The 27,311-nt window shown below is 44.4% G+C and overlaps 1 protein-coding gene across 3 annotated transcripts in view; it reads left to right on the top strand.

Moving 5' to 3' along the window:
* Nucleotides 1–27,311, top strand: part of marchf8 (membrane-associated ring finger (C3HC4) 8) — a 77,666-nt gene that overhangs the window by 28,277 nt on the left and 22,078 nt on the right. For 2 of the 3 annotated variants that reach the window (XM_071526616.1, XM_071526615.1), the window contains exon 4: nucleotides 26,262–26,312. In XM_071526616.1, coding sequence (XP_071382717.1) covers nucleotides 26,262–26,312 — 51 coding nt within the window. Of the gene's footprint in view, nucleotides 1–14,377; nucleotides 14,844–26,261; nucleotides 26,313–27,311 lie in introns of those variants that run through there. The other variant, XM_071526617.1, reaches the window with a different exon arrangement.

Here is a 27,311-nt window from a genome sequence, read left to right as displayed (position 1 = left end):
GTTCACCAGTCAGCACCAACAAAGAGATAGATATGGGGCTGCCTTGGTAACCTTAGCTAACATTAACATTAACAGTTTGACAACTTAACATTTAGCTACGACTAATTTGATGTCATAGTCACAATGTTTTCCTTAAGCTAGCGACAAGTTGCAGCATAAAAAATTACCTTTTTTTCCTTGATGGGAAATTGAGCTCATCTCTTTGATGTAGCGTAACTGTATCTACTTCCAGACAGCATGCAAACAACCACTCATAATCAATAAGGAATAGAATTCATCCTGTACTGTTTTCATCTAAGTTTCTCATAAATTAATCATGCCCCATTTGTCTTTGAGTAGGCCTCTCGCTTTCACCTTATCTTGGATGGTAAATGGATGATGTCACATGTAGTTTTGAGATGCAAAAGCCTTGTTCAATTCCAGACACTTAATTCAGTTCACATTTGCATAGATATTCACAATTTTACAGATATCACAAATATCACAAAATGGAATCTAAGGGTTTAAGCTTTTTGTTCATGTCCAAATTCATAACTGATTGTCTTTCTATGTCTGAATTTCTATAGATATTTATGCAATTTTATATTTAGCCTCTCAAATATGTGTGAATTTGCATCACTTGCCTTTTGGTAGGGAACTCGTAGAAGAAATGGCACCAAAAGACCCAAAATCAAGTCCAGAATTAGACACAGTTCTGTTGGCTCGGTTCACCACAAGGCTGCAGAGGTTTTATATTTCAGAGTGGAGATATGGCAATAATGAATATCGGAACAAAATGATTGTGCTGAAGAACATTAGGAATCACTTTAACATCAGCTGACCTCCACATCTGGGGTGGCAAGATTTTTTGGTGGAGTGGCAGCTGTCACCTTGAAGTTGTCCTTTGTCCATTCATAAATTGATGGCCCAATCACCACCACATACTCATGTAGTGTTGGTTGTTGTGTTGTGTAGTTGTTTACTTTGTTAGAATATGTGTTATAAGATGGAGGTGTATTTAGGTGAATACACTGTGTAACATGGATGGTCACATAATGTAGGTAGCTTCTCTCTCTTTACATTGCCATAACAGTTCTAAGGTTTGTCTCCTGCCTCAGTTTTTCTTCTCTTTCTGTCCTTGGTCACTACTCTGCTCTGATCTACCATTTGTGTGATTACAGTGGCTCGGCTGTGTCCTTCCACCGCTGCACTGAGAGCCTTATGTGGCACGGCGGACTGGAGTAAACAGCCATTACCTTTGATTTAGCCATTTAGGACTTCTTCTCGGGACGGAACAAAGCAGCACCACTTTGCCCCAGTTATTTAGACTTCAGGCAGGAGAAGTACACTGTATATCAGAGGTGGGTGACAGGGGCTGTAATTATGGTTATGTGTAAACAATACATGGATAACAAGTTTAAGTTTCCATTCAAATGATCTTCCTCAAAAATAGTCCTTGTTGCCCACCTGTCCTGTGTTAAAGTTGCTCTCTGTGCATTAGCTGTGATGGCAACTCAAACTCCAACTCGCATGAGACAGGTTGTATAACTTTATACTACAGCTGCCTCTCAAGAGTCTAATTAGCTTTCTTCCTTCATCTGGTTTCCCCCGACTGTGTCTCTGTGGATCGAATGATGGATGTAACAGTAAGAAATCCATTTTGCTTCTTTAACCTCCAGTCTGCTTCCAGGTCAAAGGTGAAAGGTCCTCAGACAAGGAAACCGCTGTGCGCTGAGAAGATTCAATCAGGGGACTAATCTTATGCAATTTTTTCCCCATGATGCTTTATTGGCGGAAAAAGCTGTTCTATTGATGTTGAAAAGAAAGACAACATTCACAAAGCGCTCCCATGGCCTCAGTAGAATACCAGATGTCTAGGAGCTTGAAGCCCAAAGCACATCCTGAAATCTTGGAATCCATCTTCAGCAGGCGCACAGCCAGAGTCCCAAGACAAAGATTCATATTGTAGAGAGAAGAAATAAAACATTGCTGTATCTCCAGGTCAGTTCCCTTCTCTTTGGCATAGATGGTTTATCTTCTTTTTTAATAAGTTACTGCTACAGGTATATATTTGGGATAAACATTGCCTCTACACTAGGGCTGCAACCAATGATTATTTTCAATTTGGACTAATCGATTAATCATTAAAATACTGACAAATGCCCATCATAAGAGCCAGAGCCCAAAGTGATTCTTAAAATTGCTGACTTAGTCTGACCAGCAGCCAAAAACCCACAAAGTATTAATTTTATGATATGAAACAGAGAAAAGCAGCAAATCTTAGCATTTGTGAAGCTGTAACTAGCAGATATTTGGTATTGTTACTTGATAAATGACTAAAACGATTAATCTATTATAAAAATTTTAATCGATTAATTTTCTGTCCGTCCACTAATTGATTAATCGACTAATCGTTTCAGCACTATTCCACACCCTAGGTCTCTTTTACTGTTATTGAAGGTTTTTTTCCCTTTCTGCGTCACTGGACTGCACAGGACGGAGAGTAACGGCTAAAAATAATACACAAGTGAGGGACGGGATGACATGCAACAAAGGTCCTGAGCCACTCTTGAACCCATGAAATTGCGTGCACATGGTGCGCATCTTATCCCCCCCACCGAGCCTGCGGACGGCACCGCCACATGAACGCACGAGTGCCCGGCCTCTCCATGAAGCGTTCACTCAGCACCGCAGAGGACAGGGGACTCTGGCCCCGCTTTGACATTCACCACCGTCTGCCGAGAGGAGAGAGAGAGAGAGAGAGAGAGAGAATGAAAAGATAAGGCGAAGAAGAGCACAATTACGGTCCGTCGTCAGCGGAGACGAGAGCGAGAGAGGCACATGTCGTTGCCGTAGTAACGGAGCAAAGACTTTAAATAAGAGTAGTATTGGCAAGCCCGAAGCAGCAGAGGCAGAATGTGGAGAAATATTTGTGTTTTCTTTTTTTTTTGCCACAGACGTGTCTCAGCTTTGCCTCTGTCGGATCTGTCAGATGTTGTATGGGCCCGAAGCGTTGTGGCTTTGCTCTGTGCCACTTCAGTGAGTATTCAGGTGGAGGATTCTCCAAGGACTGACTCTGTCCACCGTCCAAACCAGTGTCACATGTTGCAAATCTGTAGCATTTGCCAGAGTAGCCTGCATCTAAAAAAAAAAATGCCTGTCTTCTGAAAGCGAGGTGAAGCCCATTTGTAAGTGCAGGAGCTGTGGATACTTGCTGTCAGGCCTCAGCCATTTTGATTGATGTGTTTATTTGAACCCACAGCACCTCCACACAGTGGCCCAAGGATGCTGATGGCTGCTCCATTATCCATTGCCCCAGGTCTCACTGCCAGGGGTGACAGCAATCAGGCTGTCTCTCTTGCACGCGCGCACACACACACACACACACACACACACACACACACACACACACACACACACACACACACACACACACACACACACTCTCTCTCTCTCTCTCTGCACTCTCTCTGTCTCTTCCTCTTTCTGTCCCTGTCTTTTCAGGGCTGTGGCCTTCCTCAGGCTTGCTAATAGATTAGGAGGGTGCTATGTGTGAGACATGAAAATCTCAGGTCACTCAGAAAAGATGAGCAAGGGGACAAGCAGGCAGAGAGAATGTGTCATCGCCATGGAAACCACCTCCCAAGGATATTGTTCAGCTGCTTCCCAACCCGTGTTCTCCTTTTCATTTGATACCATAATGGCTCTTTCTCTTTTCATATGATTTAAGAAAATGTTCCTGGAATGGACACATCTCCAAATTGGCATTATCTAGTTAAGGATTGCTTTTAAGGTTAGTGAACATAAATGGATTATAATTGCTATTTTGGCACGCACATGTAAACACACATTGTTTATCTTAAGCGCAAATTTTCAGGAATGCTTTGTGCACACGCATACACAGACATGCGTACACACATTGTTTGTGTCAGTGGTGATTACCACACAAGCTAGAGGGCTGGGCTGCAGTTGCTGAACTTCTGGGAAAGACAAAGCCTTTAGATGTTGTGTTTATATGAGACAACAGACAAGAGTTATAGTCTGAGGTCAGATTAGGAATCTGTTGAAGCAGTGCATGGGAAACTATAACTTCAAAGCACATATACAGTCAACAATGACAGCTAATGGTGTGGGCAAAGTACTGCCTGTGAGTATACACTTTATTTGTCTATATTTGTGTGTGTGTGTGTGTCTGTGTGTGATTTGGGAGAGATGGCCGTCATCCACAGTTGTTGATGCAGAACAGAGTCTGCTGTCTTTGGACTCATTCTGTGCGCACACTGACACATGACAGGAAGTGTGCGGATCTGGGCAAGGGAACAGGATTTTTCTCTTGGATTGGCAGCTAACCTGTTGAGTGTGCTCACAGACACACTCACACACACACACACACACATAGGAATGGAGCCAGCCACCTGCCGTATGATGGGAAGTTGATATGTCTGTGCCATGACACACAGACAACGATCTGTGATGACAAGGAAGTGAGTGAGGACAATGGCGTATTAGAGGGAGAGAGTTGGCGGGAGAGGATCTGATGTTGTCCTCCTATTAGCCGCTCAAGGCTCTCTGACTGAATACAGAACATATAGACCTCTGCTGATCTCTCAGGGAGCTGGATTACTCTACTGAATAAACAGCCGAAACTCTAGCTGGGGAAAGAGCCGCTTTGTATGCATGAGGAGAATGTGAAAGATGCAGTTTCCATAAAAGGGTTGTCACTGTTCTTTCCTGGGGGGATTGGATATCCCCGTTGATTAGCGACTTGATGTCTTTTCTCCCCAAGATCTCTCGCAACCTAAATGGCTGCTTATGTCTCCGAGACGCGCAATACAAACAAGCTTATCAAAATGAAATGAATAAGTAATCACCACTTAATGATTTACTGCAAAAACAGGAGGAAAAGGTTTTTATTTTATGAGTTTTGGAACAGAACGAGCCCCGTTCAATTAATGTGTTTGCATGAAAGGCGGTTCCTGTGTCTGTGTAGAACCGTTTGCCAGCGGCTTGTGTTGCGTAACGCTGTTGACTCTGGGCTGAAAGGAGGGAGCAGGCGCCTCACAAGGCAGTAAACTTCACTAAAGGCTGTCTAATCTATCGCGTAGGGCCGCGAGTACGATGAGGGAGAGGGAGACGGATAGGGATGGATGGAACTAGGTAGTGGAGAATCGCTGGAGAAGCCAAAACATGTCATCGGGAAAATATCACCATCTGCTCCCTCTGTCAGCTCTGATTTCAACCCGATGTCTGGTGGAAACACCCCTTTACCGGTGATATTTGTTAAAGCTGTCTGTACACAGACGGATAGCTGGCCAAACAAACAGTGGTTGGGTGAAGTGAGAGGTGATTTGAGGATGGAGTGTGTGTGTGTGTGTGGGGGGGGGGGGGGGGGGGGGGTTGGAGAGGGAGAGGTGTGGGGAGACGGAGATGCATATGAAGATGAAGGGAGAGAAAAGTAGAGAGGAAGAGCGTGTAGAGGAGGCAAGGGAGACTAGCAAAAAGATGTTTGAGATGGGAGCAGTGGGAGATGGAAATGGAGGAAAAAAGCAAGGGAGAGTTAGGTTGAAGTGTGGACTGCCTGGGAGCACTGGGATTTCAACTTCATGCTTATCACTTCAAAAGACCAGCTGTTAAATGCACTCTGCTGCTTTACTCGCCTTTGCTCCTCATCTCTCTCTCTCTCTCTCTCTCTCTCTCTCTCTTTCTCCCTCTCCCTCTCTCTCTCTCCCTCCTAACCTGAGGTGAAGTGGATCATTTCTGTGAATGTGAGGGCTAATAGTGACAGGTTTGATGTGCTGTAGAGTTTTCTTTCAGAGAGACACCCTCTATGTCCTGGGGAGCTACCTCACACACTACCGCATGTAAGCCTCGGCTCTGCAGTCTTCTCTACTTATGACAGCAGCCACAGCCATGGAATATGGTATTTCTGAGTGTGACATTGTTGCTGTAACAGTCAGAACCGCCCTCCAGAGGGACGTTTAGGTGGCTCAAAATGTATAGCGTGTACACATGGCATTGTGGGTTCAAATCAAGCTCAAGACTCATGCCATGCCCAGCCTCTCGTCCATTTTTTCTGCCTCTCTACCATCTAACAATGTCATAAAAATCTTATCTGAATGAACAGCAAGCCTCCGGAGCAGTCACAACAGCTTGTTGCGCCCTCATTGTGAGCCTCACACAGCTGTGCCATGTGGCGTGGAACAATCCTGAGCAACGCTGCAGGAGCTCAACCCATATGGAGACGCTATGGGACAAGCGCGCTGACGAGACGCGGGATAGTTGGCATGTACGAGGCAGCCGCCTTGTCACCCGTCAATCAGGTTTGGCGGCGGAGGTGACACGCTCTTAACAAGGCGACGGGATGCGGAAAGCTAGGCTGCGGTTTGACACGGCTGAGACGGGAATGTGGGTTTGCTGTGGGATGTTCAGAATGCAACTGTTGTGCTTGTGATTGCGGCGGAGAAGAAGAATGGCAGTTTGGAGAGAAGGGAGGGCCTTGTTACCTTGACATGATTATACTGGAGGGTCACAGTGAGTCGTGGACTTTGTGACTCAGAGATACAGCATGAGCCACCAGTAACTTTATACCCACATCCTGTACCCAACGTAATCCCTGCTAATACAATACTGTGATTCTGCTGAAATACTTGAATTTCTTGTATTCAATCAGTCACTTCTTCTATTACTGCATTGTACCGTTTTCCTATGTTTGCGCTGTATTGCTTTGTATCATCTTTGCTTTCACTGCTTTGTTTCGTAAAGTCCACGCCGCTCGTATATTTACTTTTGCTTGGAATGTGCTGTGACTCCAAGAAAAGTGTTTTTCTTTCACTGTGTGCAAGGTGGAATGACAGCAGAGTAGAGTGGAGGGTATGTGCAGGGCCGGGGCAGCAGGGGGCAGTGGAGCAGGCAGTGTGTCTGAGCTGAGCTGAGCTTCCCCTCTGCTGCTCTCTGTCCCTGCATGGTAGTGGTAGTAAAACTAGATGGCAACCTGCTTCCAAACCTGTATGATGGGTTCCTACAGTAAGTCTGTAGTCAGTGTAATCTCATTTGGTCACATGGATGGTTTGAAACAAACTGTGTGAAGTTCTCATTACCTTCTCCAACTTTGTGGACTCTGTGGATCTAGCTTGTTATCGTTTTTCGTAATTGCACAGAAGTGCTAGAGGATGCAGCATATTAAATAAAAAATATTTTTGCTCCCAGTGCCTCTTTTTTGATTGACATTTTGAGCTTTTGATTTTCAGGCATTCAAAATGCAAATCTACCTTTCGTTCAGTTGCAGGCATGAGGCATGTAAGATGAACAGCCTTTAAATGCAAATTGCCACTGCTCTGGACCGTATTTCTCTGGGAGCCAAATGAGACCGGACCTTAAATGGGGATTGCAGTGGGTGGGTGGAGGATTGTACTGGAGGGAGTGAAGGGTAGGGATTCATTACTCCATTCTTCATCCATCATACAGCGCATGGAGGCGGGAGAGAGAGGGTGTGTAGTTCCAAGGTTACTTACCTGAGGTACTGTAGAGGAGAAGAGTGAATAAAGTTGCATCCCACTGGTATACATCAAAGCATCTAGTGCTACAAGCATTCTTAGTTGGAAAAAAAAATAGTATTGTCAGAGGTGTTTTTGTTTACTGTAATCTTTTTGTTCACCGGCAAAACAAGACATCTGTGAAGGAGCTGTCCTCCGATGGTAGGACGTTGAGGAATTATTTATGCTGTAAATTTGGCTGCATGTGTGAGTGTGTGAGCACGAGTGTGAAGACATGCATGATGGTTTCTGTTTAGATATGGAGAGTAGACATCTGCTAAAGCAGTTCTACATTTTTCAGCATAGTATCAGGCCTGTATCTTCATACTTTATATTGATCCAACAACCTAGGCTTGGTAAACACTGCACTGAGTTTTTATTCTGACCTGTTCAGCTGTTGGAGGTTGGATGCAGAAGGTGTAGCTTCTTAACTCCAGGGTCTTTTTGTTTGTCTGCCAGCAATCCCCGCTGAGAGCCACATCCTGCAGGGAAGCCGCTTGCAACCCAGAAATTCTGTCAGATATTTGGACAAGGGAAAAGGAAAAGGATGGCTGTGGTTTAAGATGATATCATTGTAGTGTGTGTGTGTGTGTGTGTGTCTGTGCGTTAAATACCCTAATCACTATACATGCAACACAGACTTCTCCATCTGTCAGGGGTCAGTAATGGGGCACCATCTGCTAACCAGCGGGTGATGATTGATGATGTCATAACTAGTGGACAAGGGCCAAACGCGAGGGAGGCGGATATTGAGGAGGGGGATGCATGGTGGGTTTCTTTACTCAAGTCATTCCTGCGGTGATGCGTGCGGATAGTGAAAGCTTTAGCAAAATTATACATCTATAGCCTTGTCCACTTCTCTCTCATGTAAAGACTGAGAAGCTCTGAAAAGGCAACGCTGGCCTTAAAACTGTTCATGCTCCCCTCTCATTTGAGTGAGACATGATAGCATCTTGCTAATCTTAATTGCCCTCATCAGGCTTCTAAAGTCTATTGGAGACACGGCTGAAGCAGCCCATTGATTTCACTTCAAAGACGTCCATCCAGCTACCATAATTACTTTCCTTCTGTCAGTATGAGGAATTTGCAAACAAGGTACATTTGTTGTCATTTAGTTTGAATTTTCTCTGTGTATGCTGTTGTTTGAAGTGATGTTTTAACAGCGTAGTATGTATTTTTTTTTCTCCCTCAACCCTAGACAGGCTAATTGTCTGATGCTGAAGACATTGGGTCAGCCGGGTCAGGAGTCCAAAAGTGCAGTGAACTCCAGCGTCCGGCACCGGGCCGCTGTCTGCATCTCAATAGCTTTGATGACTCTTCCACTCTTCAAACGCACACATCTATGCATGGAGATTTCATTAAGTGAGTGTGATTTTGTCATACCGGGTAGCACTCTGCTGCAACTTGAGAAGCACTTAGGCCTCATCGATCCATCCTGCTTAAAGTGTAAAGCAGGATCCATGTCTGTTGCCAGCATCTGCTGTCGTCCTCAGCTCCTTACACACCGTTGTGCTCCAGTCGAATACTTATCTCATTTAGAAGGTTATCACCAGCCCCAGGTGCTGATGTGGACAATGATAGAGTCAATAAAGTCTACGCAGTAAACGCTGCAGTTGAGTTTTTTTTGTTTTTTGTCCCACCGCAGATAGGCCTTGATGCTGGCTGAACTTGGATGAGAGGGCTGTATTGGCTGCTGGCCAGCACATCACTTTAATGTGCCATTGTGTGTGTGTGTTTGTATGTGCATTTGTGTGTGTGTGTGTGTGTGTGTGTGTGGTCATGTGCATGTAGTATGTGTGGATGGTAGCGCGCATTAAAATAACAAACATGAAACACCACCTCCACTCGGCTCTGTGGGGAAATAATTAAAGAGCCTAAGATCAGTCTTCCATGGCCTGACCTGCTTTGAAATTCTCACAGGCTGCGGTGCTTTACCATCCAAGTGATTGTTATTCACTACAACTGTCAATACATCACCTGCATATTTCAAAACACTTTCTAGAGACATCCGTCATGATTAAACACATGCCGAGCGCATCATGTTTCTCATATTTTCCTGTCTTTGAAAGACAGAGGAAACAGAGAAAACAATTTCCTTGGTTGTTATTGAATTGGAGAACCAGATAAATGTATTCTTTTTCTGCCAGTTTTCCAAAATTGCATGTACTGTACCTTTTATTTTTGTCTCTCACACTGTCAAATAATGCCTGGGAGCAGGCTGGTGAATTTATTACTCTAGGTACTAAAATGTTTCTAGCACTGTGGACTTTGATACTTTACTGGCTATCGACAATTTCAACTGTTGGTCATTAGTTCTCGTTAAGAGATATTACAGTAAAACCACATGCAGTCTCTACTTTATGTGATTGTATTGTACTACAAACCCCTGTACTGATAAGCCACTGTGACCCTGACCATGACCATGTTTCTGCGTTCTGCTCTATGGCACAGTTAGTGAATCACTCACTGCTGATATAGACCTATACTGCACTGTACTGAAGGAAGCCTATGTGAAGCCTCTCAGCAACCCTTGTTAAATGGCTGAGTGTCCTGATAAAACCCTGTGGGGTGAAGCCGGTTATGTAACAAACCCCAAAGTTGGGGGTGCCCCGTTAACAGCAGTGTATAATTTGGCGAAAGCAGCCATACCAATTCAGTTCACACAATGGGTCCTACACATTCAAAACTGGAATGTCCACTTCTTGAATAATCCATCTCTTTAATTTTCCTGGGGGAATTGCTAATGCGTCGCTCACTGTCCTGATGCAACCCTCAGGGGATGAGATGGTTGCATAACAGAAAAGCATCTACATCTTTAGTCGGTATTAACGCTGTGGGTCGTTCACACATAGACGTCTTGTCGGCAGTAGGGATGGGACAAGATGGGACCAGTATTTCTATATATCACGGTAAAAAACAATAAGGGTTATGACACCGGCACTAATTTTTATTACCGTGACCACTGCAGCTCTCGTCCGTTTCATTTTCCCAAAAAGGGGCAGTGCTATAATTAATTATTTTATGCTGTTTCATGTTGTTCACTGAGTTAAAATGGATGCAAGCCAGTAGCACTTTATTTGCATTTGCATTTTAGATGCTGTTATTTGGATTTTTATTTGTGTTGTAAGTTAAACCAGTATTTTGAAAATTCTGTTTGTTAAGAAAAAAGTCAAATGTATTGTGACTGATATGATAAATTAGTTTTAAAGTAATGGAAGCATACTACAGTACTGTTTTCAAAGTTTTCATCCTTTTAATGTTTATCAAGACGATATCGTATGTCGAGATAATTTTGGTTGAGATCACAGGCCTAGTCGGCAGTCTGAATGTTGCTAATTGGTAACATATTCGACGTCACCTGTTGTGATCGGTGATGTGTTTGGTAATCGTGCCTCTGGCTTTAGGAAGAGGTTATAAACACACCGTAAACAGGTGATCCGCATGCTGCATACTGCCCGGTTCCGGACTCCTATCTCCAGCCTGGCAGCCTGGACAGAAATAGCCTCTGAGTGCAGCTCTCAGAAAGAGGTCACTCCAAAGTTTGCAGCCCCCCCCCCCCCCCCGCCTCCCATTTCCCCCCCCCCCCGCCTCCCATTTTCCCCCTGCTGACTGTCACGTTTGCACACAGCGGGAGCCCATCGCCACACATCCCCATTGGCTTTCACAGGTTTAGATGGATGTGCTCCATTGGGTGTCAAAATGGAAAAGATGGCGAGATAGGAGAGGGGAGCGGGTGGTGGTGGGGGAGTGCCGCAGATCAATAAAACTACTGCAGTCAGCCACTTGTTATTTTGGGATGAATTGGTGGCATTGTGTAGCGGGCCGCAGCCGCTGAGTGCTTGTGTGCGTGTATTCTGATTTGGAGATTATGTCCCATGAACGCACGAGGCCCAGACACCATCCTCCGCTGCGTTACACAGGGATATGCAAATGAAAAGCAAAGCCCCAGATCAAAGCAATGCATATGGTTACAGCGGATAAGTAGCAAAGGGGAACTGCGCGGTTGCTCGACATTTTACGGACTATGCGGCAGCGGAATATTTTGAAATTAATTTGTGAAGAGTTTGTGTTTGATTTTGCACGGCCCATTCAACCGCCTCTTCTCTTCTCTCTCTCTAACCTCTTGTCTCCTCCTCTTAATTTGAGGTAGATTTGATTGAAACGTGCAGCAGGCAGACAAGCTGTAGTGTTGTAGTTATCAGTATGCATGACTGTATTTGAATATGAACTGAAAGGGCTATTACAGCTCAATTTCACGCCCGGTGGGATATCTGACATGTTTCTCCCTCAGTAGAAATCAGACTGTCAGAGTTCTCTTTTTCTCTTTCTGTCTCCGTCTCTCTCTCTGTCCTTTCCCATTTTGCCTTAAATTCCTGTTTTTTCCCCTCCATCCATCTCTCTAATATTCCATCCTTGCTCCTCCTGGGTCTGCAGCTCATTTGCACAGTTTCGTGCATTCTGTGCTCCCACTGCCTTGCCGCATACTCAATCAGGCTAAGAGCGTGTGTGTTGACTAGGCTATAACTGCAGATACAACTTACATTAGCTCTGATTGATATTTTTCTGAAGGTTATGAGCATATAATTGACCATGGACAGGGGCTATAATCAGCGCAACTGCCATACTATACTCAACATTTAATACAGACCTTTTCCTTGGCTTTACCTTCGAAGGCCCTGCAGAGAGGCTGTCAACGTGTGCTGAAGGATCACCTGCTTGTTACAGTATGTTTCATTAAAGTGATGGGCAGTTAGCTGGCTGAGAACAGACAGCTAGGCTTGCATCATCTGCAGTAGCCTATTCTCACTTTGGCTTAATAATCTTTCCTCTTTGTCCCGCTTTGTTGCCAAGGGGCAAATCTTACCGGCCTGTTTTTTGAGACTGGCTTGATGACTGGATTATACTGGCATTAGTTTGTCTTAGAGCGTGCCTGGAAGGGTTTCTCTTGCTGAGGTGACTGGAGTACAGACACTGTGTTGCAGCGCTGTAAATTAGATGCGTCCTCACCTTCAGAAACCGTGTCAGTGTAAATGTATTCAGGAGCTAGTTATACAAACGGCCTCAGTGAAATCAGCAGCTCATTCTTTCTATTGTTGCCTGCTGTTGCCTCATTTCTAAAATGCTGCCTGGCTCCAGTTTCACGCTGCTCATTTCCAAACTAGGCCTCATACTGCTGGGACCCGTACCAGCGCTCCTTTTGTTTAGAAAGAGTTTTTATTCAGTGCTGGAGGTACAAGGGAGAAAATGGCCTTATCAAAAGCCATAACAGTTCCAGTGGAGCATTTTTCTGTATGCAAAAAGAGCTGTGAGTAAAGGCTGTTATTGGGCTGTTGTGCAGAAATTAAAAATTTCTTCGCTGTGTCACCTGGCCAAAGTCCACGAGGAGGCCCAGCTGCAAGACTGCATTTAGAGGCCAAAGCCGTTTAAGCAGTGTTACTCAATGAAAGTGAGCTCATTATCCAGTGGGAAAGCCCTGACCTGTCCTCAGTCTAGTGGACAGTATAAGCATCACATCACCTCATCTCTCTCTCTCTCTCTCTCTCTCTCTCTCTCTCTCTCTCTCTCTCTCTCTCTCTCTGTCAAGTGTTTAATCTAGCAAAATGTTCAGAGAAAAGTGGCTACATTTATTTAAACAAATACACATATATACAATATGTACATGTGTATAAATATGTATTTGGATTGTAAACTGTTGTAAAATAAGTGCTACACATGTGCAATATTCATGTATGTGTGTCATGTGTATATGTGTCTTTGTGTATGCATGTATGTGTGTGTGTGTATCCTCTCTTCTCACTTATCTCTCTTTTTCAGACTGTTGCTGTAAAATTTTACTTTGGTCTCAGTCAGTCTTTCCTCTCTCTCTTGCCAAACACACACACGCACACATTGCTACACCAATCATATCTGTGATCTGACTGCAGATTCAGTACTCGGTTAAGCCACAGCTGAGTCTTGTGGGACATGGGAACCTTTTTCCTCACAAGTGTGTGTGTGTGTGTTTGTGTCAGTGGAATTTAAGTGCAGGCTGCAACATCATGCTGATGTGCTGCTGAATGCTGTGGTATGTGTGCATGTTTCAGTGTGTTTAGAGTGCCGTAATTAACAAACCGTATTCGATGATTGTTTGTTTATCTCTGCCCTCCACGGCTGGCTTTCATATCAATCACAAATCTGGCAGCGCCTTCCCTGTTATTGGCTTCTGGTCTCATTCTCAGTTTCACCAAACAGAGTCATCCATCAGCCGCACCGTAACGACAATAATAAAACGTAGCATTGTTTGCTAAATGATTCATAAATGTACGAGAGAGAGAACAATTTCATCGGTGTGTATTAGCGAACCTCTGCCTGTAGTTGTGTGTTTCACCTTGTGAGTGATTGTGCTGTGCTCCAGGTTTGCCCTTGGATACAGCTGTGAGGATGTGTGTAATAAATTACCCTCTGTCATCTCTGCTCCACCTCGCTTCCCTGGCTCCCCTCAGTGCCTGCTGGGGATTGGTGGAGCCAGCAGCAACGGCCTCTGCTATTGGTGGACGGCGATAATGGAGTGTGTTTGCACATCGGAGAGTTTCAGCAACTGACCGGTTCATGGTTTGGAGATTCAGGAGGAGGAAGCGGTGTGAGTGTGTGTGTGTGTGTGTGTGCGTGTATGCATGTGTTTGGTGTGAAGCCATAGAGCTTAAGGAGAGTTAGGGGGAGGTGCTTTAAGGTTAAGCTCAGTGAGCAAAGCAGAGGGAGTCTATTTAAAGGACACCACCTCCCTCTCATGAATGATTCAACAACAGTTTGCCCCTCCCCCCCCCTCCTCTCATCAAGATCAGCTGGAGGAAGTGGTAGCTTGGCCAATGGGATTACAATACCGGATTGGCTGTCTGTGTGTGTATTGTGTGTGTCTGTGTGTGTGTTTCTGTGTGTGTGTGTGCAGTGAGAGGGAGAGCAAGCCCGGACAAGTAGCAGCAGCAGCTCATAGCTCTGCCTCTGTGTATATGTGTGTGTGTGAAGGAAATGTAGGGCAGCCTCTCATTCTCCCTCCCTCTGCCATCTCTCTATCTTTTGCCTCTGTCTGTCTTTGTTTCCGTGCTGTGCCGGCGTAGCTGCAGTCACCACGGCGACGGCTGACATTGTCGCCGCCGCTCCACTTCCGTATTTGCCGAGGCTTTATTCTCTCTCCGTCTCGGCTCACCTCGAGGATTTACAGAGGGGGCATGTAACCTCCCCCAGGAACCATTGTCTGTGTGAGGGTGTGTGTGTGTGTGTGTGTGTGTGTGTGTGTGTGTGTGAGGGTGGCTTCCGGATCCAGCCATGAATTCCTGTTGGAAGATGAAGCTTCAGGTACAGACACACTCTTGTTGTTTAATAGCTGCTGATGGTGTTGCTGTTGTTCCTGTATTTCTTGTTCTTGCTTGTTGTTGCTGTTACGGATGATGTTACCGATGAGAATGTTTGTTATTCTCATCGTTGAGATTATCTGTGTGTGTATGCCATTATATCCTGTTGAAACATTTTAGCATTACATCTTATCTACATGCATAGCTGTCCATCCATAATGCGTATTTAAATGTGTGCTTAGTGGAAGGACAGGAGAGAAAGAGAGGGTGATAATAGAGAGAGGGGGGCTCATCGTCGTAGTTTCCATTCAGTGGTTGTTATGGTGAGGCCTGCTGTCTCCGTGGTGATGGCAGAGTGCTTCTCTGCTGCAGTAGCAGCTAGATAAAAGAGTTGCCAGGAATGTGTGTTTGTGTCTGTCTGTGTGTGTGGATAAGAGAGAGAGAGAGGGAGAGAAAAATGAACAGAGAAGGTCAGAAATGGTCAGTACCTCAGACAGATAGCCTTTCAAACAGAAGAGGGCTTTGGGAATGTGGTGGGGCAGTGTTATAGTCAGTGTGGTGATACAGTATTTTTGTTGGTTATGTATGTGATGATGTGTGTGGGCACATTATGTATGTTTTGTCTATCTTTGTATCTGCGTGTGTGTGAGTGTGTGTTTACGTAATCAATTGTATCTCTCAGGTCTAACTCTGAACCCTGTTTTTTTATTCAGTGTATGTGTGTGAGCATGCATACGGATGTGTGTACAGTGTGTGTTTGTTGGTGCCGTTCAGAGCAGCATCTGCCACCTCTACAATGTGAAAGGTTGACCCACTTTCCCCTCTGCTCCCCTCTGCCCTTTGTTCAGAGGAGTGGGGGTGAACATTGCACTGTATGTGACTACTAAATGTGGACAATAACATGACACAAAACTCAAATCTAAATGTCTCATTGAAGGACTTTTATATCTTATCTACTGTTCATCTCATCCTTCAATAAGCACTGATATTTTCTTTTTTTAAACTTTAATATTTATTGAGTTTTTGTTTCTGCATAGAACCAAAAGTATTGTGCATGTTGACTTCTGACTTTTTTACAACCAGAAAGATAGAAAAAGAAAACAGAAGCAAACAAAATAAACAGAAAACAAAAACAAAACAGCCATGGTTACAAGTGTCCATTATCAAAGAAGGGTGTATACAAATCCAGTATCTTGAAATTTATATATCAGTTAGTCCATAAGCAGTTTCCACTGTGTCATAAATCATCCATTTCTTCCATTTACTAACAAAAACATTTTCTCTCACTCTAAGCCGATAGGTCATTTTTTCCGTAGTATAAATCTCTCTTATAATTTCTAACCATTGTTCTATAGTAGGGGGTTCAGTCTTATACCAATTTCTTGTTATTGCCTTCTTGCTTGTGATCAATAATATCTTGGTAAAATATCTATCATTGTCAATGACACAAGCATTGATATTTTCAGATGGTTGTAAGGTAAAAAAAAGAAAAAGAAAGCAGGCTGTTGCAGTGTAGTTGTGTGTCCTCGTTAAAAGATTTCCATTGTACTGCACATTAGACTCCAAAGTTTATTTGTCTGAACTGTCACAGCAGTTGGCACAGGGATTGCTACAGTACAGGATACTGTAAAATGCCAGAGTCGGCCCTATTCAGTGCAGTGAACCCACTAACCCCTCTGCTCAGCCATCATGTGCTCTTGTTCTTTGTCCCGCCACTCATGCACTCTGGCACCTAACTGCACTTTTGGTGTGAAACTAGCCCGAATGCAAAGACAGGTGGCAGCTCCTGCAGTGTGCTATCTTATCTGGGACTGGACGGTGTGCAATTGTTCGCTCGCCAACGCACACAGAAACGTACACAAACACACACGGCCTCGGCGGCAGAGCAATCTGATATTTTTTTTCTCTCAATCCACAGCTTAGCATATCACATCATCAACTGATGCACCAAATCACAGGGCTTTGTGTCAAATCCGCAACTGGGGGGAGGGAGGGAGAGAGGGTGAGGAGGGGAGATTAATGCAGTCACATGTCGTGGCGGAGCTTAAAACCTGTTGGGGGAGGGAGGGGATGGAGGGAGAAATGGGGAAGAGGAGAGAGGAGAGAAGAGGGGCCGGGGCCGGACAGGAGAGGACAGAGGGGCAGAGGGGACCATGCACTCTGAAGTTGGCGGCTAGCAGTTTATGATGTGGTTTAGCATCCTCCTGCAGCACCGTCATCAGTGCACTTAGCGAGGGTATTTAGCAACATGTCCACTCAGGACCTCACTTTACAGCGGCGGCTTCTTACGCTCCTTGATCTCCATGGAAACGGCTCACTTTTAAAGGCCCTGAGCATGTTTTTCACATTTGACAGCACTGAGAACGGAGCTTGCATTTAGTATTCAGTGTGCTGGGTGCTGAAACTTAAAAAAAATAATAATAAAAGAAAAAAAGAAACATTTCAACTCTTGCAAAAAAGCGCTGCGCTTCAAATGGGGTTTTCATATTCCCAGCGGGGGCCACAACTAGTGCCTCCCTAAGCAGCTGCTGAGTGCTGCTAGCTATAAAAGAGACGCTCAGTGGACTGACTCAGGCCGCAGGCTGTTATCTGAGCCTTTTCTGGAGGCAAAGGGAGTCTGTGACAGTCCCTGCTGAACTCAAGTATGTGGTTAACAGAGTGGGCGCTTTAGAATGGACCCCTATTAACAGGCTTGGGCAGCATTTCATTCATTCTACTGTTGTCATTGCTAAGGTGCCTCGTGGCGTCTGTATATGGTTATAATTGTATGATGTGTGTGTGTGTGTGTGTGTGTGTGTGTGTGTGTGTGAGAGTGAAGGGTTATATCACAAGGGGACTGAAGACTCACACACTCACAACACAGTTAATTAGGAAGCACTGCGCTGAACTAATTATTTGCGGCTTGACTTTTGACGTTCACATAAATAATGACACTTATGTCATGTGGAAGAGTACAACCCGAGGTGCAGCTAATGAGGAGATGTGGCTCCACTACAGTTTCACACAACATTTCACCAAATCTTTCCATCTCCCACTCTCTCTATCTCTCTGTATGAACAACCCCCTGCTGTTTTCTTTATTTCTCCATTTCTCAGTTTCTCTCTGCTCTCTCTCTCATTTCCCTCCTCCTTCATCATACATCCCTTAGGCCAGCCTCTGGTATTTTCAGAGTAGCGTTCTCAGATCTGCTTCTCGCTGTAGTTCGCACCATTCCTCTCTGTTCCCACTCTAATATTAAACTCTGTTGGTGAGTCTAGAGACGCACAACCAGGAGGGTCACCGAGGACTTCACATGGTACCAATGCGGAAAATATAACGGTCACTGTCTCTCCCCTTCCCATATCCTGTTTGGACATGCTGATGCAATTATGCCTCAGATAAAGAGAGATGAGAGACAGATAGAGCAGAGGAGTGAGGAGGAGGAGGGGGGGAGAGGGGAAACCACAAGCTCACATCCTGCTGATGAGAATACAGACTGATAGACTCACTCACACACATGTAAATACTGTACATTTGTGCACTCACGCAGACTCTGTGGGTGTTTCCTGCCTCTCCTGCAGTCTCACTTTACAGGCTACCTCAGTTTGATGTGGTTTTATGACACACACACACACACACACACAAACACACACACAGACAGATGCTGCAGGCTGACACCGTGGGACTGAGGTTTTGCTGACCTAATGCTCAGCCTCCTCCTGTTTTGCCTGTCTCATATAAAGGAAACAATATACTGTCACTACCCTCCTTGCAGCACCATCAAATAAGACAAATGGAGACAAATATCCAACTGCTCCCATAGGAAACTAGCAAGTCAAATATATGGTTAACTCCTGGTTATTAGAGAAAATAAATATTTCGCCACCCTTAAAGCTAAAGTGTGGGACTTCTCTGCATAGCGCCTCCTCTCCCAGACGCTGTTAGGCTACGTCTGGTTAGCCGTCTGTTATGTGGTTAGCCGAGCTCTCTGCTGATTGTTGTTACTGTGCATAGTTGGGATTTCTCATCTGGTTCTGCTCTCCTGCCCAGCTGCCCACTCTCAGCGCCCAGTCAGCCTGCGTTTCCTCCATGAGGGGCTGCCGGACACTGACAGGCACAGGAAACCACAGAAAGGCCAGCTTCCTCTCCGATGGAATTCTTTCTAGGGGACGTTTGATATAGCCGACCCTGCAGGGGAAGTGACCTCTGAGGAGGGAGGAGCTGGTCAATACAATGTGCGCTCAAGCATCTCGCTCTCGCTCAGATATCTCTGTCTTACTCATATATCTCTCCTGGATTCTCTCTTTTCTGTGTGTGTCATGTTTGTGCATGCATGCTCGTGTTAATTACAGTGAAGTCTGTGTGTTTGTAAAGCCTACTTAACATCGCCGGCATTTGATTTATGTGATTTGAGAGAGATTACACTTTGGAGTTGAGGCTAGGCGGAGGAATCTCAGATATCTCTGTCTGGGAAGGGGAGTCTTGTGTCAGCTTGTCTACTGTAACTTATGCGTGAAAAAACACAGGGTGGCCTCATTTTCAGATCTGCATTCAGCAATATGATCTGCCCTAAGCAGATCATGGTATGCTTATGCCATTTATTTTAGTGAAAGCTATTGGGGCGTAAACACTGCCCTGTGCGGTCTACCTCAGGCTAAACCCTCTCTTTCTTTGCTGTCTTTGTTGTCACGCTGCATGTCATTGAGAGGATTTTTCAGCACAGATCCGCGAGCTTTACTCTTCCACCTGTCAGTCTGATGTCTGTTTATCTTCAGGCATACAATTGTTTAACTGAAAACAAAGCGGTTTTGTTCAGCTGCTTTGGTTCGCCATTTTTAGAAATCATTCTCGCACCCATTTTTATCACGGCCCTCATTTAAGAGTGACATTGAGGCTTTGAATTAAAGATGGGCCTGTGTGTGTGTGTGTGCTGCATGCATCCATGCGTGCATTCTATCGACACCGGACCTCATGAAACGCCGCCAGCGATCTAAAAGGGAAATCTGCGATGCAATATAAAGCCTTTTCATGGTTCCATGCCAAGCTGACATGATGTTGACTCTGCCTCCATCTACTCCACAATTTCAGAAAGCACAGTCCCTCACATCAGGATGTGATTTTCCACCGCTGTGCACACTGCTGTGTCAAATGCGTAGTCGCAAAATATACTGTTCATGCACGTAGCTCTCAGACATGTAGTGTCTCTTATTTTCTACCCCTCGATTTTGCTGTCTCACACACACATACACTCCCTGCATAGCTCCTAACAGCATACTGTATCTTTTTATAAATATATATATATATGTAGGCCTATTTTAGATATATTTTCTATTTATGTTCGATTATCAATGTGTTTTTGTCATTTTTTCTACTTTAACGCGGCATCAGTCCTACTTTTTTTGCATAGAGAAAGGATAAACACACCAGCCGGCACACATGGCTGGTTAAGCTGTCAAAGCAGAGGCGCAGGTACTCTAAGCTGCTGGTCATTGAACTGTGTTGGTTGGGAAATGATATCGCTCCACTTGAATGGAAGGGTTCAATGGCCTGCAGAGGTCACTTAGACACAGAATGGATTTACAGAGGAGAGAGGAAGAGAGAGATGTGAAAAGCTGATTCCACTAAACCACCCCCACCCACACACACACACACACACACATCCTTCTCTGTCCATTAATTTCACTGATTTAATTCCTTCCCCACTCACCTCATTACCGCTGTCTGATAGCTATCATTCATTTGGCTTCCTCTGTCTCTTTAAGTCTCTCCTCCTCTCACTCTCTCTCTCTTCTTCCCACTAACTCCCACTATGCCTCTCCTTCCCCATCTCCTTACAATATCAGCAAATTATTAACAGGAGATGATGAAGAGTGTGTGCTTTGGCACCTTTTCGATAGAGAGAGAGTTTGCCACCTAAAACGACTCTCTTCCAGCATAACACTAGTGTGGTGTTTTGGGCACACAGCTCCGAAATAGGCTAACCAATCTCCTTAAATATGTTTTTAGAGCACAGTATCGCTCTATTTTGCATTTATGATGCCATTGCTATGCACTGAAAAATTATTGAAGTTTGCATTGGAGGCAGTCCATTTTTAAAGGACTCTAAAAACACCCATCAACAGTCTTTATCGCCCAGAATCAATTTTCACAGTGTCAAACTGTCCTTGGCCCGGCTCTGTACTGCCTCCCGGGACGGGGAATGATGATGCTTTCATACATCCTGCCAATTATATCAGTCAGAAAGCATTGTTTTCATACTCTGTGTGATTGTATTAACCTCTGGAAACAAACTGTCTGTTATTACGGTGGATTGTGAAACTGGAGTCTGTGATTGTCTGTGAGGCAGAGGGCTTCTAGGTGTTGGCTAATTGTGTCTCTTCTGTGTCTTGAAGGTTTAGGTGGATTGCCATTTCTTTTCAAAAGCCAAGAGATAGACGGTGTTTGAGTCAAGCATATAAAGTGCCTTTTCAGTTAAAGATAAAAAACCCCCCACTATAAAACACTTAAAAACACAGCTGCTAGCAATGTATCTTGCATTCCTGGGTCCTTGTTTGTTGTTTGGTGGTGTATTATTCTTATGTCCATGAATAATTTACCAAACATAGCCAATGTGATATCACATCAAGAAATTTCCAGCACGCCTGCAGCCGAGTTTGACAGTAGACGATAAACGTCAAGTTTTGGTATCGGTCCCTCAGTTCAAAGAGCAAGAGCTTCTTTCCAGACTCACCATTTTACACCAACATTCAACAACCATACAGGGAGAAATCCATTATAGAAGAAGCAGAGATAACCAATTTCTCCACCAACAGTAGAAATGCAGCTAGAAGACATGTTGTGTTTTGAGTAAGGGCCGCAACTCTCGCCTTTTTCTTGACTGGGAAAAATTCACTCTTTTTTCCTTGCTATGCTATCATTATTGCTCTTTCCATCTACACATAAAACCAACATCTGGATGCAACAAGTCCAGGCAAGTTCCCTGGTGGATGTCGAAAGTCACTCTGGGAAATGTAGGAAATCACTTACTGAAGCAGAAGTAGATGAGACAGTTTGATGAAAAATGGATACAACAAAAAGAGTCCTGGATTACATAGAGCATCACAGATTGATGATATATAACGGTGTAAGAGTGTCCAAGGCTGGATTTTTCCTCCAACAACAAGATCTGTTCTTGTCCAACTCAGGCTACGGTTCATAAATCCAGTCTATTCTCTATCTGTTCTTTGTGAAATCCTATCTGTTTCTTATGACAAAAAAAACGTACAAGGTGAAAGGTTGCTAGCTTGACAAGCAATTCTCATTTGAGACCCTGACCTATGGTGCAAAATCCCATTTGTGACTCATTTCAATTCTCTGTTGGGATTGTAACTGTTGCTCGCAGGCCTGCACAGATGGTACTTCACCCAGTCTCAGACTGTAGGTTTGTATTTTGGAAAGCCGTTGACCTCGAACATAAACCTGTCTTTGTGCTCCACTCTGCCTCAGGCATGGAGCTGGTGTGAAATGGTGCAGAAATCAGGAGGAAGCACTTGGTAGCAAGAGGTGAACTCATTCTGTAATAGGGAATTTGTCAAGAAAATAAGAGAGCCATTTACATCTGGCTGATTTCATGTAATTTTCTAATTTATTGGCTCTGTTCATTGTTTAGTAGTCTTTCTCAATCAGGCCTGCATTATATTGCAATTGTCAATTGCTGTTGACCATGAATTGACTATGATTGGCTGTGTTAATTCTTCAAGATATAAATAATAAATGTTTACTGGAGTTATTGTCCTGTAGTTATATTGTCCTGTTGGTAGTATTACTGTAGTGCAAGAAATTAGCTCTTGGAGAGTATTTGCTTTCATTACGGTTAAATGTAAATAATGAGTAGTTCAATTTATATTTGAAAAAAGAAAGAAATGAATGAAAATTAGAGAATATACCGTAGCTTCACTTATAGTGAACTCTTAGCTAAAGCCAGGTGATTGAAGCAAACATTATGTGGGCGGAAAAACAAAACATCACTTTAAATGACAACACAAAAGAAGCAAATCAATGCCCAAATGGTCGATAAAAGCAAAACAGCCACAACTAAATGTTATATATGGCCATTTTGACTTGCAACAAGATTGGTGATGCATGGAAAAATGCGCTCATTCCTTAGTGGTTTGAGTAAGAGTCATAAATCGTTGATGTCTGCCAGCATTAAGATGGTGCCAATGATCTGTCTTGTGCATTTGATATGCAGTGCTGTACATCTCTCCCATGGCTTACAGTCCAAGCTGCGCAGCTTCATAATAGATGGCACAGACTGAGGATTCAACACCCTTGGACAAAGTACCGTTGATGATAGAAACTTTCTGAGGAATGGACACATCTGAAAGGGGCATGGTTAAATTCACAAAGGCTTTATTTTCCCGGATTTGAATGTAAAAGAGAGATGACCGCTCTTCCCTGCGGGCCAAGAACGAAGGCGCAGCCCTGAAAGACACAGCGACCCGGCCATACGTGACTTCTTCTCCTCTCCCATCTCTCCTCTCTCTCTCTCTCTCTCTCTCTCTCTCTCTCTCTCTCTCTCTCTCTCTCTCTCCTAAGCCTCTCTTTTTCACAGGCTTCAGTCTTCGGGGTCCAGTGTGGAGCCGTGTTATCAAAGGCCGGGCCTGTTAACAGACCCACAGGAGAGGTGGAGACAGACAGACACAGCGGACTGTGAAACCTTAGCCCTTCTTCATCAGAATTATGCATGAGCCTAGAGAGTAAGGCCTTTTATAGTCTACAGTCAGGGAGCGGCTGAAGGTGACTCCCAAAGCCTATAGGTAACACACACTGTGGGAGAGAGAGAGAGAGAGAGACTGGGTAAGAAAGAAAGAGGGCGAAGAGAAAGGAGTGGAGACTGCATCCACTCAGAGCAACACTTCCCTCCTCCCCTGCTGTCGTCTGTCTAATCACCCCGTCCTATTAGAGTCATCGGCCCATTTGTGGCCTCGTTATTTTCCCAGAAACCCGCAGTCTTGGAATATCTGCTTGTTACTCCATATTTGGCCCGAGAAGGAAGGATTAAGGGCAGAGGCTCATCAATTTGCCTTTTGCTGCGTCTCCTTCCTCAGCCCTCCATCTCTGTTAACACTGAATTTTTATCCCCTCCAACAATCTGACAGTTGATTTCCTCTACACACTCTGCATCCGTTGAGTACTGCATGTATGTAGCGTTTTGTGGCAATGTATCGAAGAGATAATGAAATGGAGATACAGAAGGAAAGCTCCACTTGCAAGTCAGTTCTAGCCTGCATGGTTGAATAGAGACCTTGCTTTACTATTAGCAGTGAGGTAAGAAGCAAAGAGGCTTATGGAAGTAAGAGTGGGGAACAGGGGGTGCAAGCTACATGTATGCGCATATTGAATGTGTGTGTTTTATTGCATGTGTGCACAGATACGACGTGCATTTCTAAGACTTTGTTTGAAAATCTTGCTCTGCCATTAGATAAAGAAAACTACCGATGAAAGCGTGCAGAGTATTTTGTTTCCTTAACCTCTTCTGCCCTCATTTTTGCACCGTTGTCTGTCAAACTCGGCCTTTAGGTCGTGTTCACTGCAGTGGTCAGAAAGCGAGTGTTGCAGCTGACAGGAGGATGGAAGATGAGTACACAGCACACCCCATTTGTGACTGGGGATAATGGCCACGAGCCTGCAGCTGACATTTTAGTTTATCAAAGTGACAGGAAATTACAAATAGATGTTTTTCAGTTTCCTGTGCGTTCTTCTGATAAGTTGTCAGCTCTTTGCCTCATCAGATAATGGGGGGTGTTTTTTTCTCTGTGCCAAATCGACTGTCAGAGAATTAGACGTGTGGGACATCAGAGAGTGTGTGTAATTCTTCTTGCATGGGGCGTCCTAGATGTGTGTTTATCTGCACTGACCACAAATCCATACCATGTCTGCTCCCTCTGAGATGATAATAATGTGATGATGGCATGCCACTAGTTCAAAGGGCAAGCGCGTGTGTTTGTGTTTTTATTATCCAATCACTGCCAACAAAAATATATCATCGCAAAGAGAGATCTGGGTTACCATATTGAAGTTGCCATGTTGTCAGTGTGGATGGGAGGGTCTGGGTGTGTTTGTGTGTGTGAGTGTATGTGACTGCAATACAGTATATGACTATCTTCTGTTGTTTATATATCCTCAGGCTTTTAGTGAGACACCAGAAAAATAAGGATGGATATGAAGCAGGGAGAGGAAGAGAATGATGGAGAGACTTAGCACATAGTCCTCTATCACCATGGCAACTAGGGACGGCTAGAGACACAAGTGAAGCGATGGAGTAATTAAGAATGGAAAGCATGCCCCGCAGTGGCATAATTCTTTGTCTGCATGTGTGTGTGTGTGTGTGTGTGTGTGTGTGTGTGTGTGTGCAATCCTCATGGTTCACAAGTTTTGGCGACAAGGTTAATTTGCTCCATGTTAGGACAAGGATGGCATAGGTAACAATTTGGCTGCTGCCACTATAAGGCTTCTTAACAGCCAGCAGAAAGTTCTCCGGGGCAAGATGTCCTGTCTCTACACACCCCAAATCCTCTGTGTGTGTGTGTGTGTGTGTGTGTGTGTGTGTGTGTTTCGGAGTCCGGGTGTGTCTCCGTTGGTGTCTTTGTATGTGTTTATAAAGTTAAACGCTATTCCCGCAGAGCGGCCTTCCCCCTCCTGTGAGCGCCTGTTCTTCTCCGAAGCCCCACGGCCCTGTCAGACTCTGTGTGAACTCGCCGTTATGTAACGATGATTGATTACTCATTAAGAACCACGCAAAGCTTTAATAACAAAAATGAATGCAGCGCAACACCCCAGTGGCTGTTTATCAGAGTCCCTGATGCAAGCCAGAAAACACTAAGTGAAAACCTACGATCATTACAGCCTGAAAATAAAACTTGACTGTTTTGGAAGACTTGGTTGGTTGGTTTTGCTACCTGGGTAATCATACAAATATTCTGATAGCATTTTGATTTTGAGTTTCAAACATCTCGGGCTCGAGGGCCTATGGTGAGCTGATTAGAGGGAGACCAGCTGTGAATCAGGATTACCTATGCCTGCCATAACCTATGTCTTTGATGTCCTTTCATATAAAAACATTTGTATTTTATCACTTCACCATATGCAGATTCCACATTGCTTATATTCTCAGTTTCACAGTGCATAACCTCTGTCTAGTGTCTGTAAATGGCTGCTCTGCTTCAAAGGGTCAAATGTGTATTGTGAGTGAGTGTGTGTGTGGGCGAGCATTTGTGTGTTGCCAAACAGCTGGCCATTCACTATTCTCTGCAAATGAAGTATCATACAGATACTAATTATATGCCATATGCCAGTTCTCAGTGTGCAATATGCATTTGTTGATTGGAGACATCATATCGTTGTTGCTGTTGTATATTTGATATGAAGTTACTGAAGCTGTCTTTGTTTCCCTCTCTTACAGAATGAAAAGCCTCTGGGTCATTCTGCAAGCAGGTCCAGCAATATTTCAAAGGTAAGTGCACATAAATGGAATATCTGAATGAAAGATGTATGGCCTTGCTCCAAGACAAAGACAGAGACGGAGAGAGAAAATATAGACAGGAGGGCTGCTGTGTGTATAGTGAGATGAACTGTGAAGAGAGGTACAGATGGACAGAGAGGAGAAACATGCTGCGGACGGAGAGAGCAGCTGATTGATAACCTGCTTCTCTCACATCGCCCCAATCAGAGCCGCCTCTCTGATCAGAGAGGAGAGCAGACGTGTCTTTACACCTCCTCCGCCCAGCGTGGGCCGCTCTGCCTCTGCTCCTCACCTCCCCCTCTCTCTCTCTCTCCCATCCCTCCTTTCTCCTTGCTTTTCTCTCTCTCTCTCTCTCTCTCTCTCTCTCTCTCTCTCTCTCTCTCTCTCTCTCTCTCTCTCTCTCTCTCTCTCTCTCTCTCTCTCTCTCTCTCTCTCTCTCTCTCTCTCTCTCTCTCTCTCCCTGTCCCTCTCTTACTCTCCCTCCCTCAGGCAAGCCCACTGCCTGTGTTGAATCTGGCTCGAAGGTCACAATCTCTGTTCTCCTGAGCCTCTTAGGGGATAAACCCCTTACTTGTGCTAATAGATGTCAGGGTCACCGCGTCGCCATGGGAACGCTGCGGCAGCACGTTTGAGCCGGGAGCCGGTCGGTCTGGAAGTTATTGCACCCTAGTGACAAATATAACAATAATAATTTTGAGGATTACAATGAGTATAAAGGTTAAATGAATATTGTTCCTTAGCACAACGGGCTACTCCCTGACTGTATATAGCCTAGTTAAGACTGCACTGACCACTGACCCCGTATTCAAAAAACGTATTGACGTATTGATTGGTTGACGAATCAATTCATTGAATTGATGATTTAAGTGAACTCAGTATTTGGTTGGATGACAGTTTGCAGATATATGGTTAGAAGTGAGTGTGTATGTGCTGAATGTGTGTGTGTATGTAAATTTCCAAATTGGAGAATTACATTGAAAAATTGAGAAT

This window comes from Centroberyx affinis, unplaced genomic scaffold (genome assembly GCF_046629955.1).
Source record: "Centroberyx affinis isolate AG114_WGS23_722 - 3 ecotype Tasmania unplaced genomic scaffold, CSIRO-AGI_Caff_v1 ptg001434l_1, whole genome shotgun sequence".
Taxonomy (NCBI): Eukaryota; Metazoa; Chordata; class Actinopteri; order Beryciformes; family Berycidae; genus Centroberyx; species Centroberyx affinis.
This window is presented reverse-complemented; position numbering and strand designations above follow the sequence as displayed.